The 18,111-nt window shown below is 44.9% G+C and overlaps 2 protein-coding genes across 9 annotated transcripts in view; both read right to left on the bottom strand.

Annotated features, from left to right (window-relative positions):
• ARSG (arylsulfatase G) overlaps positions 1-5,730 on the bottom strand; it is a 91,142-nt gene extending 85,412 nt beyond the window's left edge. The window contains exon 1 of the mRNA XM_070394470.1: positions 5,651-5,730. The gene's annotated coding sequence lies outside the window, so the exon portion shown is untranslated. The remainder of the gene's footprint in view (positions 1-5,650) is intronic.
• A 998-nt stretch (positions 5,731-6,728) lies between these two features.
• Positions 6,729-14,839, bottom strand: AMZ2 (archaelysin family metallopeptidase 2). Of its 8 annotated transcripts, none has more exons than XM_070393987.1 (8): positions 14,824-14,839; positions 14,189-14,336; positions 12,518-12,800; positions 12,061-12,234; positions 11,847-11,975; positions 8,895-9,058; positions 7,897-8,073; positions 6,729-6,982 (listed from the first exon to the last, which is right to left on the bottom strand). In XM_070393987.1, exons 3-8 carry the CDS (start codon positions 12,798-12,800, stop codon positions 6,827-6,829), a joined length of 1,083 nt encoding a protein of 360 aa, XP_070250088.1. In that variant the 5' UTR covers positions 14,189-14,336; positions 14,824-14,839; the 3' UTR covers positions 6,729-6,826. The 8 variants fall into 8 exon arrangements, with proteins under 8 accessions (XP_070250088.1, XP_070250086.1, XP_070250080.1 ...); XM_070393985.1 differs by lacking the exon at positions 14,824-14,839 and adding an exon at positions 14,437-14,490; XM_070393979.1 differs by lacking the exon at positions 14,824-14,839 and adding an exon at positions 13,789-13,968 and having other exon boundaries at positions 14,189-14,391.
• Between the last annotated feature and the right edge of the window lie 3,272 nt (positions 14,840-18,111).

The raw sequence follows: 18,111 nt of genomic DNA, 5'->3' as shown, positions 1-18,111 counted from the left end.
ACCTGCTATACTGTAAAACGATATCTAGCCCGGGTCATTGAAATGCAATTGGCCATTCAAAAAAAAAATCTTAAATCACTTTTACAATTTCTCATTTTCAGAAATATGAACAAATGGGTCAAAACTCTTTGAAAAATACTGAGGTTTTATATTAAAAACGTCTAACCTCTTAATTTCCCAAATATTCAATGGAAATGATGTACACTTTAAGACCAAACATTTGGCTAATAAATGGAAATTTGTGTGTGTGTATATATATATATAGTATATATATGTGTGTGTGTGTATATATATTGTATATATATGTATATATACACACACACACACACACATATGTATACACACACACACACACAAACTTGAAAATTATGAATGTGAAGATTCCCACATCTTTTTATGGCCAGTCATTACCAGAAGTATTTCACACAGAATATACAGAATAGCATTCAAAGTGCATTTCCTGATGCTCTTAATTATTCAGAAATATGTGATTGTAGTATCTTTAATTTAAACCACTATTTATTATTAAGTTATTCTAGGATGATTAAAGTAATCACAAGAAATATCACCTGGGACATCAGCATCACTTTCAGCTCCCTCAGCAATCCTTTCGATGCCTCAAAGAATACGAATACTACTTCTCTTGTAAAGTTACTCCAGGAGGCCAAATGGTAATGATTCTTCAATGTGACTGAGGACAACATGTGCTATTTGAAGGGGGGAAATAATGAATAGCAAATAGCCTTAGCCTTTTAAAATAAGGTTTCATCACCTAAGAATACTTGAGGATGTTCTTTGGATCAGAATTCTATTTCATTGAATGGTTGAAGCATTTCTGATTTAAAAAGAAAAACATCTGACTGCTGAAGCATTTCGGTGTTTCACACGGGGCGGCAGGGACAGTAACTTGACCATCACAAGTTACAAGTGGCAATTTCTGTCTTATATAAACTCTGACTGCTCTTAATTTGCCAGAGTTTTCAGGGTAACCGATCATTGTTATTTTGTGTTGTTGTTTGCAGTTACACTACATGTATAGTATTTCTCATTTTAGCCATTTGCTGTAAAGAAAGTAAATATGAGGATAACGGGTGGGTTGCTGGCTCCTACGTCCCGAATCTTACTCTACAGGTGATGGTCCATGCTCGCTGCTCCATCCTCACTCATCTTCACTGTTAATTTATGACAACTCAGGGGGAAACAATATAATAAGCCTAGTTTGGTTACAGGTACACAAAGCTTGAATATTTCTCTGCACTGAAATGGAAGTGGCATCGTTCAGCACCACCTGCTATATTTTGTACAGAATTTTATCAGCCATAGACATAGGACAATCTGTAAATCTTTGGGGGGAGGTGGAACAGGAAATGACAAAGTGTCCATCAAAAAAAGACACACCTAAAACGAGGTGGATGTAGCAGACCTGTCACTGCTTGAGAAGGACACTGAGTTGGTGACTGCAGACTTACATGACTTCAGCACTTTATAACCATTTCTACTATGAATGTTAAATACGGTTTAATATTTATAACTGATTTCTGAGCTCTGTGCTCATGTCCATTCTGTTAACTGCATGAAAAAAATATATGCCAATTCCAGTTTGTCAATAATCAAGGTTTTAAATGTTTGGAAGAAAATTAAAACGGGATTGCTGATTTGTTCTATACTAGGGACATTCTGGTACTTCTAGATTTGTAATAAATATATAGCTTTTTTTATTTAAAGAGATTGATTCGTTTTTTTATTGACTCGGCATTCATTGTTTGATTCAATTATAGCTATAAAAACAACTTTTCTGAAAAATTTTTTAACTCTACTAGAGACAACACAAACACTTCCAAGAAGTGTTTGCTGAATTTATTTCTTGGATGAAATACATGAATAAAATGATATCACAGTAGCCACAGAGTGATAGCTAAGCCTCTCAACTGTTGTAAGTGGAAACAGTTAAGACTATCCAGTTATAGAATAATCCTGAAAACTGTCCTCCCTCTAAGTAGACAGCACAGACTCCCCAGGCCAGGGGCTGGGGAACTTGTGTAAAGATTCAGGTGGTAAATACTTAAGGCTCTGGGTGCCGTGAGCGCTCTGTCACAGCTATTCAACTCTGCCGTTGTAGTGGGAAACTAGCCATAGGCAGACAAAACTCCTGGACCAGATGGCTTCACAGTTATGTTTTATCAAACATTCAAAGAAGAATTAACACTGATCCTCTCAAACTATTCCACACATTTTAAGAGAAGGAAAGACTCCGAAGCTCATTTTAAGAGGCCAGCATTATCCTGGTTCCAAAACAAGGGAAAGACATTACAAAGAAAGAAAATGGTAGGCTAATCTCCCTGATGAACATAGATGCAAAAATCTTCAACAAAATACCAGCAATACGTTAAAAAGATCATACACCACGATCAAGTGGGATTTTTTTCTTGGGATGCAAGGTTGGTTTAATATCTGCAAATCAATTAATGTGATACACCACGTAAACAAAATGAAGGATTAAAAAAATCATGATCATATCAATAGATGCAGAAAAAGCATTTGACAAAATCTAGCACCCATTTATAATAAAAACTCTCAGCAAAGTAGGAATAGTTCATACCTCAACATAATGAAAATCATACAGTATATGACAAACTCAGAGCTAACATCATACTCAACGGGGAGAAAACTAAGTGTTTTCCTTAAGATCAGGAACAAGACAGGGATGTCTACTTTCACCACTCCTATTCAACATAGCACTGGAAGTCCTGGCCACGGCCATTGGACAAGAAGAAATGAAAGGATTCCAAATTGGAAAGGAAGAAGTAAAACTGTCATCATTTGCAGATGATATGATACTATCTGTAGAGAACCCTAAAGATTCCACCAAAAAAACTACTAGAACTCATAAATAAATTCAGTAAAGTAGCAGGACACAAAGTTAATATTCAGGAATTGGTTGCATTTTTATACACCAATAATGAACTATCAGAAAGAGAAACTAAGAAAAACAATCCCACGTACAACTGCATTAAAAAACACACACACACCATAAAATACCCAGGAATAAATGTAACCAAGGATGCAAAAGGCCTGTACTTGGAAAATTATGAGATACTAAAGAAAGAAATAGAAGCAAGGCACAAATAAATGGAAGCATATACTGTGCTCATGGATAGAGAGAATTAACATGGTTAAAATGTCCAAACTATTCAAAGCAATCTATAAATTCAATGCAAACCCTATCAAAACACGAATGGCATTTTTTACAAAACTAGAACACATAATCCAAATATTTATATAGAACCACAAAAGACCCCAAATAGCCACAGCAACCTTGAGAAAGAAGAACAAAGTTGATGGTAACACACTACTTAATATCATAGAAGCAGACACATAGACCATCCGGCTGGTATGGCTCAGCTCGTGCACCAAAGGGTCTCAGGCTCATTCCCAGTCAGGGAGCACATGAAAGGCAGCTGATCGATGTTCTCGTTCTCTCTCTCTCTCTCTCCCCCTTCCTCTCTCACTAAAGTCAATAAAAACATTTTTTAAAAAGAGAGAAAAAAAATGATTTTCAAATCAGGTTTCCCGTGGTCCAGGTCACCACTGAAGTTCATGGGAGGCATTTATTATACTTACATTTCTGTACTCCTCAAATATTCTAAAATTCATAAAGAAATGATCATGAATCCTTATTTTTAAAAAGCTCCCAGAAATGAGGCTCTCAGGGTTCTAGCATTTAGAAGCCATTTCCTTTAAATTCTTAAATGGTAATTAATGGACACTACTTTAAATGACTAATTAAAGACACTTCGGCCATGTTACATGCTTAAGGTCACTCCTACAAGTACACATTGTCTTGTCTTTAGATTTGTCTTGGATACAGAAGTGAGGGCGTCAAGCTCCAACAGGTGGGCCAGCCAGCCTTATAAGTAAGGAACCTAGTGCCCTCTGGTGTTCTGTTTCTGTATTGACTGCCTCTGGTGCAGAACAAGAAAAGGGACAAGTTAAACTTGCAACTTCACTCTTCATGTTAAATAACCTCTCATATCCAAACCATACGTACTGCAGTGACTACGAATTTCCTAAGGGGAAATTAGACACCAAAACTGGCATCCCAAACCTCTATCTATAAAGGATATATATATATATATATATATATATATATATATATATATATATATATATATGATTTATTTCAGAGAGGAAAGGGGAGGGAGAGAGAGATAGAAACATCAATGATGAGAGAGAATCTTGGATCAGCTGCCTCCTGCGCACCCCCTACTGGGGACCGAGCCTGCAAGCCAGTCATGTGCCCTAACCGGGAAATTGAACTGTGACCCAGTTCACAGGTGAACGCTCAACCACTTAACAAAGCCAGTGGGGCTCCATGATGTTTTTAAAAAATGTCTCAACTGGCAGCAAATGCTTTCCTGGATATTGAATCTCTTTTTAAAAAATATTTTTTTATTGATTTCAGAGTGGAAGGGAGAGGGAGAGATAGAAACATCAATGATGAGAAAGAACCATCAATCAGCTGCCTCCTGCACGCCCCCTACTGGAGATCGAGCCCGCAGCCCGGGCATGTGCCCTTCGTCGGAATCGAACTCAGGATCCTTCAGTCTGCAGGCCGTGGCTCTATCCACTGAGCCAACACAACTGGGGCTGAACCTCTTTTTTTTTTTTTTTAATGTTAAAGCAAAGTATTCTGATTTCTCTCTCTTTGAGCAACCCCAGCGGCCCTACTTAAGAGAAAAGAGGTTGAAGAAGAGTTTAACCTTATAACCCCTTTTATAAACAACTGGAAGAAAATGGTCGGTTTCCAGCTTGTGGTATTTTCTTTCTGATGAGGTCATGCAGCACAGAGAAAACAAAGCACCACTGGGAACAGGGAGCCTGGGATCTGGTTTCATTGCGGCCTCTGGTGTCACCGCACACCATTTCCTTGGCTGCTGGGCTTGTCTCCTCGCAGCGATCACATTATTGACACTTTACCATCCTGCTCTCCCCAAGTGAAAACGCATGTAAAGGAAACACCACACCTTTGGCAACAGGAAGGGAGCAACAGCAAGACCCACAAGTGAACCAGTGCCAAGCCAGAGGCCCTTCCGGCCTTCACGCCCTTGCTGCCTGAACGTCAACGCTCACTGTACTCCCGGGGCCGCAGGACCTTTTCCTTAAAAAAAGTTTTTCTCTCCCATTAATTCAACTTCGCGGGCACATCCTTCCATGGAAACCACGAGGCGGTCCTAACCTGGAGCCGGGCGTCCAATCGCAGCCCGAGCCCCGCGGAGCTGCTGAGCACCCGGGAAGGTGCCCGTGAGACTGAGCCGAGCTGCAGGCGCAAAACAGCCAGAATGTGAAGCCTCAGGACCAACACAGAGTGTAAGACATCTCAGCAATGGGGACACTCACCACACGCTGAAACCATGTTTTGGATAAGCTGAGAGAATGAAACGTATAACAAACTGACATGCATTTCACCCGCTTCCTTCTGTACTGGCTAACGCGGCTCCCAGCAGCATGTCAATGACCAGCGCATGTGGCTCATTACACGCGCATTGGACGGTTCGGCGCCAGCTTATCATCGGGGCGCAGGCAGGGACTGAGGCTCAAACTCTCGGAAAGCACCGTTCCCATGCTCTCCCCGCGACGTGGCCCCACTTACTGCTCGGCGGCCTCGCCATTCGGGTTTCCCCAGGCCTCCCGCGGGTGCAGCCGAGCGGAGCCCGACACGTGGGCGCGTCCAGCGCTCCCCTCCGCGGCGGCCGAGGTCCCAGCCCCAGGGGAGGCGGAGTCACGGCCTGCGGTCCGGCCCGGCCGCTGCAGAAGGAAGTCCCGGTGTCGGGAGGAGGGGAGCAGCCGAGACGCCGCCGGCTCACAGCAGCCGGTCCGGGCTCCCTGCCCCGGCACCGCACGGACCGCTACGCCGCTTCCTGTGGGGGCAGGGGCAGCGCCAGCGGGCGGAGGCCAGCCCGGCCCGCCTGGGGTTAGCAGGCTCGCTCCCAGGAGGATACCAGCCCGCCCTCGGGTCCTCTGAGGGTTAGAAATTTGAAAGTATTCTCATCAGGTGAATTTGTGGTCCCAAGAACAAGCCGGGGACTAGACTCTCAGTAGGATCTTGGCCACCTTCTACTTAAACCACTGCCCACCCCCCTTCAGTCTCGGTGGAATGAAATGTTAACACTTAATCCTTCCTTTGACCTGAGAGATACTACTAATTCCACCGGCACCAAAGTGCATAGCATTTCGGATTCACTTGTTTTTCTTCATTCAGCATTTGCAGAGCAAAATTTACATGGATTTCATGTTTAACAACTACAAAAATTATGGATAGGGCATAAGACATAGTTGCAGTAAACAAATCTTAACCCTAAGAAATTGCCCAGAGGTACCCACAACCACTAGTTATACACAATATTTAGGGTGATGGTTGCTGAATAAATGCCTGTTACATAAAGCTCATGTTTGTCCAACTTTTAACAAGACTAAATGACTTGTTTCTTTGTCCTGCTCACAGTGCAGAGTAGGTACAAATGGGCATTACATATTGTCTAAATAATTGTAACCCCAATACCACACCCCTGCCAAGTCAGAGTTCGTTTAGCACTGTAACTACAGGCATACCTCAGAGATATTGGGGGGCCGGTTCCAGACCACAGCAATAAAGGGAATATCGCAATCAAGTGAGTGACATCAATATTTTGGGGTTCCCAGTGCATATGAAAGTCATGCTTACACCATGATACAGGGCAGAATCAGTAAACAGTTTATTCCAATGAAGCACTCCATACAAAAGAAAGCATAATGTGCAAGGATTTTAATTACTCCTATTTGAAGGTTCTTATTTTTGGACAACAGCAAGGCATTTTATTATCCACTCTTTCCACTCCTTAAAGGCTTCCACAGGTTTGGGCAAATTCACATTACCGTCATGACTATGTTTTGGAGTAACTCGGGGCGTGTCAGCAGATTCATCATCAATCCACCTCACCAGTGCCTTGAAAAGAAGAAAAGAGATTAATATTTTAACAAAGCACAGCAAATAGTTTTAGGCAAGAGGAAAACACTGGCTTCTAAATCAGATTCTCTAAATCGGTGACTTAGATTACCCATAAAGATGTTCCATTTGATAAAGATGGTTACGAATATGAAAAGAACACTTATGCTAACATACTGAGTGAACAAATATACACCCAAAATATGCTAACTATGATTATACATTATAGTCACATATGCATAGGAGAAAAGATGAAAAATAAATACACTAATCCTCACAGTTTTTTAGGATGGGAGAATATTGTTTTCTCAACTTGCTAAATATCCCACAAGGCATTAAACTATGCTTTTGATTTGATGTGAATGCATACACGTAGGTTAAGTGTAGACATATGAAGGTACATGTAGACATGTAATGCAGTTACCTGCATGGGTAGTTGTACCATGAGTAGTGTTGATGTTTGTGGGCACGTGAGGACACACATACCTTCACACATACTGAGATTATGTACTTTCCCTCTTCCTTCTTAAAATCATCTTTTCCTCGTAATGACTATACCTCTGTCCCATATTTGGTAAGGTGAATCACCTCAACATTTTTATAGTTTTTAAAAAGGAACTTTGCACATGCATCAACATTTATTCTGTTCTGAAGATTCAGGCTCTCTTGTCATAAATGAATGGCAGAAACCTCTTCCACCACTGCTCATGAACTACAAGCGTAAGGCACTCAGAGGCAAGTCAAGTTTTTAAGGAGGATATTTCTCTCTCTTTTTTTTAACCACAGCTTCCTGCTTATCTCTGCACTAATTTCCTCTGATAAATGACAGCTCCAGAGAAGCCTAATATAAAATCGTAGTTTGCTATTTATTTATATAACCACTTCTCCCTTCTGACGACCCCACCCCAATTTACTTGGTATCTTTCTACAATGTTGAAGCCAATAGCACATTGCAACTTGCGTAAACAGATGGGACACAGATCTAGGGGGCGCCGGTCAGCTTCTTCCAAGTGGTTGGAGCCTTGCATTAGGCATGCCAGCCACTGGCAGTGTCGAAGTCCAAATATGTGTCCAATCTCGTGGGTTAAAGTCTGCAAGACATTCACATTGAGGCTTTATAGAGCCACCATCATCAACAATAAGCTACACACCCCTGCTTTTTCCTTACTTTTCTAAGAAACAGATTTGTAGGAATCAATTCCCTTACCATCATCCCCAAAACTTCAATCTGCCCAAAGACTTAACCCCTCATCTCCTTAAATGTCTTCCTGCTTTCTTCACTACACTTAACCACTTAATTACCAGACCAGGGTTTCTCAATTTCGACACCACTGATACTTTGGGTGGGAAGATTCTTTGGGGGAAGGAAGCTATCCTGTGCTCTGAAGGATGCTTAGCAGCACCCCTGGACTCTCCCTACTAGATAGTGCTGGGAAAAGCAGAAAAGCCTATGTCCCCGGCTCTCAACAATATGAGGAGATAGGCTTTCCAAGAGCAGTGGCGGGGGAGACATCAGGAACTGTCAGTAGGACCAAGGCAGGAGAAGGGAGCCTGGAGACCAAGAGGAAGGCCTTTCTCCTTAACCCTCCAGGCCCCAAGAAGGCAGCTTTCCTTGATGGCCAGCAGCAGCCTGAAAGGGTGGGCTACCTACTCCTACAGAATTCCGGAATTAAACTAATGGTGAGGATGTGGGCACAGCCAAGGCTGCGTATAACTAACAGGACAAAAAACGGGCACAGGTACTGTACATTTCAATATTAAGGTATCCATTATTTCAGTCAAGCAATAGCCACCAAAAGTAGACAAGTGACACAAGCTCATTGATAACATTACCTTAAGGAACGTGGATGTGCAGTGGAGGGAATTAAGACCTCTTTACTAATAATCCTGTTAGATTTTGTAAACAACTCACCTTGCAGGACCGAAGCAGCAGAACACTGGTCACTTCAGGGGTGTAATAGTTATCAAACACCGAATAGTCACGCGAAGATTGTCTCTGCGACGCCTTCACTTTGCCTTTGTAGCTTGAGCTGTAAAAGTCACCGCCATACCTGGCAAAGCTGAATATCCCCACACCTACGGAAAGAGGACAAGCGACAGCAGAATGACAGTCAGATTCCTGCAGGGCGTCCGGCCAGGGAGTGCGTGTCTGTACTCCTGCCTTCACGGAGCCCAATATGCTTCAGGTCTGCCAAGAGAAAGGAGGACTTTGCCCCAGATTTCCCTCTCGAAAGTTTCTTCTACTATCCAATGTGTCCTGCTTTGTAAAGCTCAATCGTCTTTTGTCAAATTCTTGACAAACTGGAAGTTATGGAGGGTTTGGTTTTCCCACAAAAGAAGTCTTTTTCTCAAAGGATAGTCCAAATCAAGTACTCCAGAAAGAGTACTTGATTTGATGAAAATGATCATACGAACAACACATGCTCATGACTTTTCTCTTTAAGAACATGATAAAAAGCCCAGCCAGCATGGCTCAGTGGTTGAGCGTCGACCTATGAACCAGGAGGTTAGGTTCCATTCCCAGTCAGGGCACATGCCCAGGTTGCAGGCTCGGTCCCCAGTGTGGGGCGTGCAGGAGGCAGCTGATCAATGGCTCTCTCATCATTGATGTTCCTATCTCTCTCTCTCTCCCTTCCTCTCTGAAATCAATGAAAATATATTTTTTAAAACTCCACAATAAACAGATCTCCATGACTATGTGTCAGTGAGGGGGCCTTTCCTTCCCTCATGCCATTCCCCAGGCCGTGGAGACCATGCCCGCGCCCTTAGACAAAAGACAGAACCTCTACCCCCCCTCCCCCTTCTTAGGCACAGCACAACTCTGTTATGTGGCTGGAGTCAGGGAACCAGAATAAACCTTGTAACTGACTTCCTGTGTTAGGTCTTAGGCTTGTCTAAACCATCTTCACACACATGGGGACAGAGTATGATTTTCAACTCATTCTAATGAGGATTGCCTTATAATCTGACTTGTTTACATTACCACTGTTAGTTATGCCTTTCAGTTCTTATTTGAAAGTCATAAGGAGCCTTTTTGTTACGGAAATGATTTCATAGTAAGTTTGTCCAATCCAACTTGATTCAGAAAGAATCTTCCTTGGAAAGTGTCCACTGGTATTTGAAATTTAGGGAGAAGGAAACATTCTGGAAGTTAAGAAGGAAACTGAATCTACTCGTGTGTCACAAGTAACCTCTTCTGGCCAAAAAGTGTGGGCGTATTTTACAATACCTTTAGTAAGAGCATTTCAGGGGAATTCGTCCTAATGATTCTACAAATAGAAGACTGTTTTTTTTATAATTAAACATTTCTCAATTTAAAAGCACAACTCTTTGTAAACCTGGAGAGAATAAAGTCACTTGTAAGATACTGTCTCACTGCCTGGCAGATCAATGCTGCTGGCTTGCTACTGTTTCTTGTATGTGATGCAGTATTTACGAAACTTAAAAAAATTAAAGTAGAAACGTTTTGGAGGAATGCTTCCTGACCTCCTCAACTGTACAAGATAAATTAGCCAACAATCTATGATAATAAAAGCGCAATATGCTAATTAGACCAGACAGCCAAATGACCTTCCAGTTGAAGCCGGGTGCCACGGCTGCAAGGGCCAAGCCCCTTGCACGAATTTTATGCATCAGGCCTCTAGTATCTACATAAATAGTTTTAATTTTAAAAATTTTTCCATCTCTACCAGGTTAAAAATAAAAGGAGAGAAAAAAATTTAGCTCATACAAGTTCATTTTTGATAGAAAGGCAGCGCAACTCAGGAACACAGCAGTGACCCAAGTCTACAAAAGAGTGTACTGGTAGGGTCATGGGAAGAGTCGGGGCCATAAGAAGATATTGGAAAATTGAGGATGAATGGGTAGTGTCCTGGGCCCGTACCTCTGATGAATTCGGGTAAGAGAAGGAGACGCTAATAGAAACCTTTGTCAGAGGGAGGCTAATATGTGATCTAGACAGTCCATACAGTTGGTATCATAAAGTAGTCCTGGTACTTGCTCACCATCCCCAAAACACTAATGGACAACCACTCCCCTTAGTTCTCTGGACCTTTCCCCTTCAAACGGGTCTCTGAGCCTGGGGATAAGGGTAGAGAAATAAGAGCAAAAATGGACATGAGGGCCCTGGCTGGGTGGCTCAGTTGATTGGAGTGTTGTCCCAAACACCACCAAGAGGTTTTGGGTTCAATTCCCAGTCAGGGCACATTCCTAGGTTACAGATTCAATCCCCAGTCGGGGTATATACAGGAGGCAACCGATCAATGTCCTCCCTCCCTCCCTCCCTCCCTCCCTCCCTCCCTCCCTCCCTCCTTTCTTTCTTTCTTTCTTTCTTTCTTTCTTTCTTTCTTTCTTTCTTTCTTTCTTTCTTTTCTCTTACTCCCTCTCTTTCCCTTCTTCTCTCTAAAATCAATAAGCATATCCTCAAGTGAAGATTTTTTTTAAAAAGGATGCGTAGGAGAACAGAAGTGAAGACAAAAAAAAAAATAGGCAAAAATTATGATTTTCTTCTGGATCATTTCCCACCCCCAACATTACCATGCAGGGTTTCTAATGAGTCAAAGTTTACTGTATCTCCAATAACAGACTAAAGCTTACTTTTAAAAATAAAATAAAAAATTATTTTCTTTTAAAATAAAATCACACACAGAACAAGCACGCACTTATAAAGCAATGTGTGGCTCTTCCATCTATGCAAAATGACCACAAAAAGAGTTAAAAAAACAATTAAGCAAGATTTTCACTTAAGTTAATGAGAGTTCAAATATCCTTCATCAAAATTATAATGGAATTTTTTCCCTTTTTCAGCATCTTCCAATATTCTCAAGTTCAGAAAGTTTCTACAAACAATGCCTAAAAGGAATACCATCTGTCAAAGAGGCCTGTCCAAAGACGAAATTCCAGGAGTCTCTGGGGTAAAGATCAATCATCGTTACTCCCACAATGCAGAAGGCATCTTCAGGTTTCTTCTTTTTCAAGAAGTGCAGGATGTGCCCTATTCACAAAGATATGTACGTGTGTTAGCTATATATATCTCCACATCCTGGACTCAATTAAAATTGTGAAGTTGTTCCATTCACCTGCATGTATCTGTAGGTTCTCCGTGCTATCATTGACTCTAAAGGCACACCTTGTTGCAGAGACAGGGACTGGTTCTAGGAGTTTCACTGTCAAGCCATAGAAAAATGCTTCACAGTAGCCCTTGAGCCATTTAACATATTCTTCGCTGATAATTCTGGTATTTCCTAGAGATCCTATAATATGGAAGAAAATTTAAAGACAGACATTAGGATGATTAAAATACTCAGTCTTTACCTCAGTCTATAATTATGGATTGGAATTAGAAACAAATGAAATCTAAATTCTCAAAACACCTTTATCATTCAGTAACACGAATCTGATTTAGAAACAAAATATCTTCTTTTAAGGCAGTTTGGCTAAAAACTTCCACTATGGAATGAGATGAACAGCCCAAACTATACCAGGCAACGGCACCACAGCACAACCACACCAAATGCAGCATATGATAGTATATACCAATGCACTGTATATAAATCCTGTGTTTCTCTCGAGAGGGTGTCTTTCTGGAAGGATCATTGAAAAACTCTTCAAAGTCTTGGGGAGGCTCAGGATGGGAGGTGATCCAATCTGACTGCGAATGCAAGGTGATGGGCCCGAAGAGATCACTGGCTGGTCGGAAGGCTTCGTTCATCAAACGCCGCTCTGCCGCATCGAACTTCTCATACTGGGACACAAGTGCTGGGTTCTTTGAGATGAGAGCTGTTCTAAGTGTCTGTTCCGAGTGCCGTACCGTTTTCATCTACCAAGAAGACCGAGCTATTCAAACATAAAATGTATATCCACGCGGGAGACTTCACTCTACCTGTACTTCACACACGCCTCTAATTTCTCCCAAAATGGAATGTCTGACTACCGTATTTTCCCGTGTATAAGACTCTATTTTTTTTTTTCTTTCTAAAATCGTTAGACTGAAAACCGAGGAATGTCTTATACACAGAAGTCAGCCAAGGAGGGAGCCGTGCAGGTGTGTAGCTGCCCATACCTTGTCAAACAGATTTCCTCCAATCATGAGCCTTATTGTTACTGATGTCACCTGACGCCGTAATTGGAGGTGGAGGTGGAGAGGGCAAAGATGCAACAGGGACCAAAGCGTTGTGAGCCCATAAAGATGTTAAAAAAAAAAAAAAAAAAAAGATAAATGCCAGTGGTTGTCTTACTCTGCAAAATTCAAACTGAATGTCATCAGCTAAGCAAAAGAGCATGGAACAGAGCTGCAGAGAGACAATTTGGACCTCTTCCCACTGAGCGTATGATCAGACAATGGAGAAAACAGGAAGAACAACTCCTTAAGATGCCAAAAAAGAAGAAGGCCTTAAGAGGAAAACAGCAAAATGTTTAAAATACTGATTTCTTAATTTTGGGTTGGAAAAGTGTGTGTGTGGGGGGGGTGTCTTATACATGGAAAAATACAGTACTTATGCTTTAGAGGGGCCACACCAAACTACAGTTTGCTTTCCCCATTTCCAATCAATTTCTTGGGGAGGGTACCTGAAAAAGCGAAAAAAAAATCATGAAAATTATTCCTCTATCTCCTATGAAACCTGACCCCAATGTAAAAACTAAGAGCATGACCTGATTTCTAATTTCCTTCTGACATCTAGGTAATAACAGCGACATTATGAATTGACTCATTAAGGCCGCATGAGAAATACTCATCCTTCCCAACGTGACTCAAAGGTGTCCAAGACCAAACAGAGAAGCAATGTCAAGAGCGGCCAGTTCTGTACCTTAACTGCAGCCACTTAGGTTTATGGTCACGAGGTCATGTCACCCTGGGGATGACATCAGTGACAAGCAGCAGCCAGACTCACAATGACAGGTCTCTTCCGCTCACATCCTGTTTTTAGGTAGAGCTTTCATCCTTCCCTTTGAATGGGGAAGGCAAACAGCTGTTCCACCACGAGGCTCTGTGCGTTAGGAAAGGGGAAAAAATTGGACATTTATGTCTGGAACCTATCATATTTTCTAACTACCTGTAGATTTTCCCAGCTTAATGATAGACAACTGATGGGAACATTTAAGTTCACGGCTGTTCTGGCTGGCTCTCTGAATCCTGGGGTGTAGGGTGTGGGAGAAACTCCCAAACTGGTCTCTAGTGTCAAAGCTCTGAGCAGAGCACAGACTCACCCTGACCGCCCCACAGCTGGGCTGAGACAGGACAGCACATGAAGGAAGATGTGCCCCGGTATTCTTCCCCCCTTTAGGAAGGCAGGCTCCACTGAAGTGCTGACATGCCAGGGCTTGGTCGGGAGAGTGTCTGCGGGGTGCCTTCACCCTAATATTAAACAGGTAGTGTTAAAAAAAGAAAAAGCCCCATATTAAAAAGTCTCCCGGACCTACTCTGGGTGGAGCTGCAGGGGGCAGGATAGCGTCACCTCGGCGGGCTGCGGGCCCGCGATCCTGCCAGCGCTAAACCAGCATAACCCGGGCAACCGGGACCAGTTGGTCACCACAGCTGGTTGCCTATAGCAACTGGCGCCTGGAGCTCGTCCCGAGCAGGCGCGACGGGGTCCCCGACTGGGGGCGGGTGGGGGATTCCCCGGGGACTCTCGCTGCGTCTTTTCTCCCAGAGGAGCCTCAGCACAGGCCGGGCCTTCCTCCCCGGAGACACCTCCGCCCCCGCTGTCCTCCCAGCTTCCGCCGTGGAAGCCCCGCCCACACCCTCATCTCTCAGCACCGACCGCGACCGCCCCCTTCGCTACAACCCGGTAGCGCAGCTCAGGGGCCCAGGCCCGGGTACGACGCCGCCGCCGCCGCAGTACCTGCACCCCGCCCGGCTTCCCCAGACCGCCAGCCAACCGCGGCGGGCCCTGCGCGCTTGCGCATTACGCCCTGCGCCTTGCCCCGCCCCTCGTGCAAGGCCCCGCCCCCTGGAGCCCGCCACGCCCCTGCCACGCCCCTTAGCGTACAGCTGTGTCCCCCGCAACCAGTCCAAGGGCTAACAAGCGCTGCCCTTGTCCGCAGAGCAGAGGAGGGGCGCCAGGGGGCGCCGAGACGCGGGAACCTGCCCCCCGCGGTCGCCTTTCCGCCGCCGGCCCTCGCGGGGCGCCGCCTCTAGTCCCTGACGGCCGCGCTGGGCCGCGGGGACGCCGGAGCGAGGCGCCCTTCGCCCGAGGCCGCGGTTTCCCCTGGGGCCGCGCCGGGGGTCGGGCGCGCATGTTTGTGAGTGTGCTCGGCCGGCCGCGGGTTTGAGAAGTGACTCATTTCACCAGCCTGGCCCACAATCAGTCAGCCGTGCCCGGGGCTGACGCACAGCCTCCGCACGCGCTCCCTGGCGCCGTCGCCCCTGTACTTTCCCTTCTTTATTTGGTGGCAGCGGCGGCAACTGTGGGGCGCGCGGAAGCGCCGGCCACAACCGCGACGAGCAGGTGCAGCGCGGCGGGGCGGGCGGCGCGGAGGCGGTGTCCGGGCCCAGTGACGCCTGCGGGTTCCTGTCCCTCCGGGGAAGCGTCCCTCGGTGTCTCGCTGCGGCTGCCAGAGCGAGGCCGGGAGGTGGACGTGGGGGCTGAGGTCGCCCCGTGACCGTGGGTCGGGCCTCGCGGGTCGCGCAGGGACGAGGAGGAGAGCGCTCCGACCCCAAGGCTCCCTTCAGCCCTGGAAGCGGAGTGCACGGAGGCAGAGGACCCTCCGCCCGCCCGCCTGCAGCCCCCCGGGCCCCCCAGGGACCGTCAGACGTCAGGACGTGCCGGGTGGCCAGGCTGGCTAATGCCACTGAGTGCGGACAAACCCTGCCCGAATGGGCACCCCGCTCCCCAAACCCCCTTCCCGCCAGCTCAGCCCGCGCTTCCCCAGGCTGGTCGCCTGCGCTCCATTCAGTTCCTCCTCCCACTTCCTGCCCCGGGAGCCTGTGCCATGGACTCTTTTCCAAGACCTTCACCCTCAGGGAGGCCCAGCCTTCCCCCTGACCTCACTTCTCACCTCCCAGCCCTCACTCATAGGTGCTCCTAAGCCGCTGTCCGGCCACTCCACAGTAACCCATTCTTTTGAAGTTCAGGACATGTTACCATACTCTGGCGTTTCTTCATCCAAATCCCTCCTCCCAGTCTCCAGCAAGGAAACATACCCTGCCCAAGGTTAAAAGGGAACATTTGTAACAAAGTTAGAAGGCTACAGAAAGCAGGAGAGAAAGGCTCTATATATATATCAAATGAGGGATTTAAAAAATGGCTTTACACAGCAATAGGGAAGAGCAAAGAACATAAATGTAAAATGAGCAAGGACATAAACAGATAATTTGAATGATTCATTAATGTGTTCAATTTTACTAATAATTATAATAAAACAATAACCATTCTAATACTTTTTCTTACCTATTAAATTGACAACACTGTTTTGAGATAATTTCAAGCTTACAGAAAAGCAGCAAGAATAGTATAAAGAATTACTTTATAATCTTCATCCAGATTCCCCAGCTGTTAACATTTTACCTCATTTGCTTTCTCCCTCTCTCTCTCTCTCTCTTCCCTTTATTCTCAGAGTTCAGAAGAACTCTGAGATTTTAACGTTTATATGTTGTTTTTTTAAGATGTGTCCTGGTCGGGGCCTTTTCCCATTCATTTTGTTGCTCACTCAGTGGGCTCTTCAATCTTGAGACTTATCCTTCCATTCTAAGAATTTTTCTTATAATATTTGTTTACAATTTCCTTCCCTCCATTTTTTTTTTTTTCTGGATGTGGGGCTTTCCTCTGGTTTTCTTATCTTTCATAGTTTCCATATATCATTTTGTACCATTTTCTGAAGTTTTCATCAACTACCTTCTTCCTTTTCTTTTGAATATTTATTTTCAAACATTGTCTTCTCCAATAGCCAGAAGCCCCTTCTTGTTCTGATTGTTTATTTTGCAGCCTTTCTCCTTTCGTGGGCAAGACATCTCCTCTCAGCTCTCTGTGGATATTAACTATGCTACGTTTTCGTTCTAATGTTTGCTCTGTTATGCTCCGCCCCCCGCCCCCCCAATTAGAACTTTCCACTGGCTGTCTGTTGAGATTTCATCGAGAGGCACAAAAGCTGGTTGATGGTTCTGTGTGCCTGAGAGTGGCGTATCCACTGTGGAGTTTCTGGAAGGTGGCCAGAGAGCCAGCTACTAGTAAATCACTGAGCGGAGATTGAGTACCCAGTGTCTGGACCTGTGACCACCCTGTTTGTTCCAAGGAAGGATTCTTTCCTAACTCACTGCCAGTGCTCTGGGAGCTGGGTGGTGTGAATAGCCCCACCCATGAGTGTGCAGAGATCCTGCACTTTTAACCCCCCTTTGCACACCCCCTCGACCTTACTGCCCACAATGACTCTCAAGGGTCACAAGCAACCTGTTTTAACATGAGGAAACATGAGGAGGGTTTCAGTCATGCATCTGCTAGCATGACCTCCTATCTGCTAGTTGGCTGTTTCTCTAGCGCTAACCTGATACCAGCTGAATGGAGGAAATGGTAGTCTAATTGGTCAGGAAGTGGGGACAGGTGGGCCATTTGTGGTCAAGAGTCCTCCAGCAGGAGAGCAGCCCAGAGAATGGGGAGGGTGCCCTGCTGCAGGTTAGGGCACAGGGACCTGAATGCCGCAAGGGAGTGGGAAGATGGAAAAGGAAGTTGACTTACATTTAAATGGTACCCAGAGCCAGGGCTGTAGGTGGACAGCCAGAGTTGACTTGCTCTCTCCCTCCTGCCCTCAAAGGCCCAGCGCCCAGGGACAGTAGGGGCTCAATGGCGCCACGCAGTGAGCCTGAGAACCGGGCACCCTGGGAAGATGGTTTCCAGGGAAAACACAAGCTCCAAACAAGTACCTTATAAATGCTCTTTTGGGCCAGGTCCTGCTTGCAAACGGAGGCTTGATTTGCCTGTAATGGGCCAGCTCCGGTAGTGCCAGGGGGAGGAGGACCATTAGCAGAAATACAAAGCAAGAAGTCATTCAGTCCATTAGGTTAAAAGAGGATTTTTCTATCTTTTATTATTTATGATTTCTGACTTCGGTTGCCGTTTCCCGGAACAGTTACAGTTTTCTTTCAACTCACTGGTGCACATAGATGCTTATCATCAATCACGCTGCAGATGGAAGCA

Source organism: Myotis yumanensis, unplaced genomic scaffold (genome assembly GCF_028538775.1).
Source record: "Myotis yumanensis isolate MYYU_CA2020_CCGP unplaced genomic scaffold, mMyoYum1.0.hap1 SCAF_16, whole genome shotgun sequence".
NCBI lineage: Eukaryota > Metazoa > Chordata > Mammalia > Chiroptera > Vespertilionidae > Myotis > Myotis yumanensis.
This window is presented reverse-complemented; position numbering and strand designations above follow the sequence as displayed.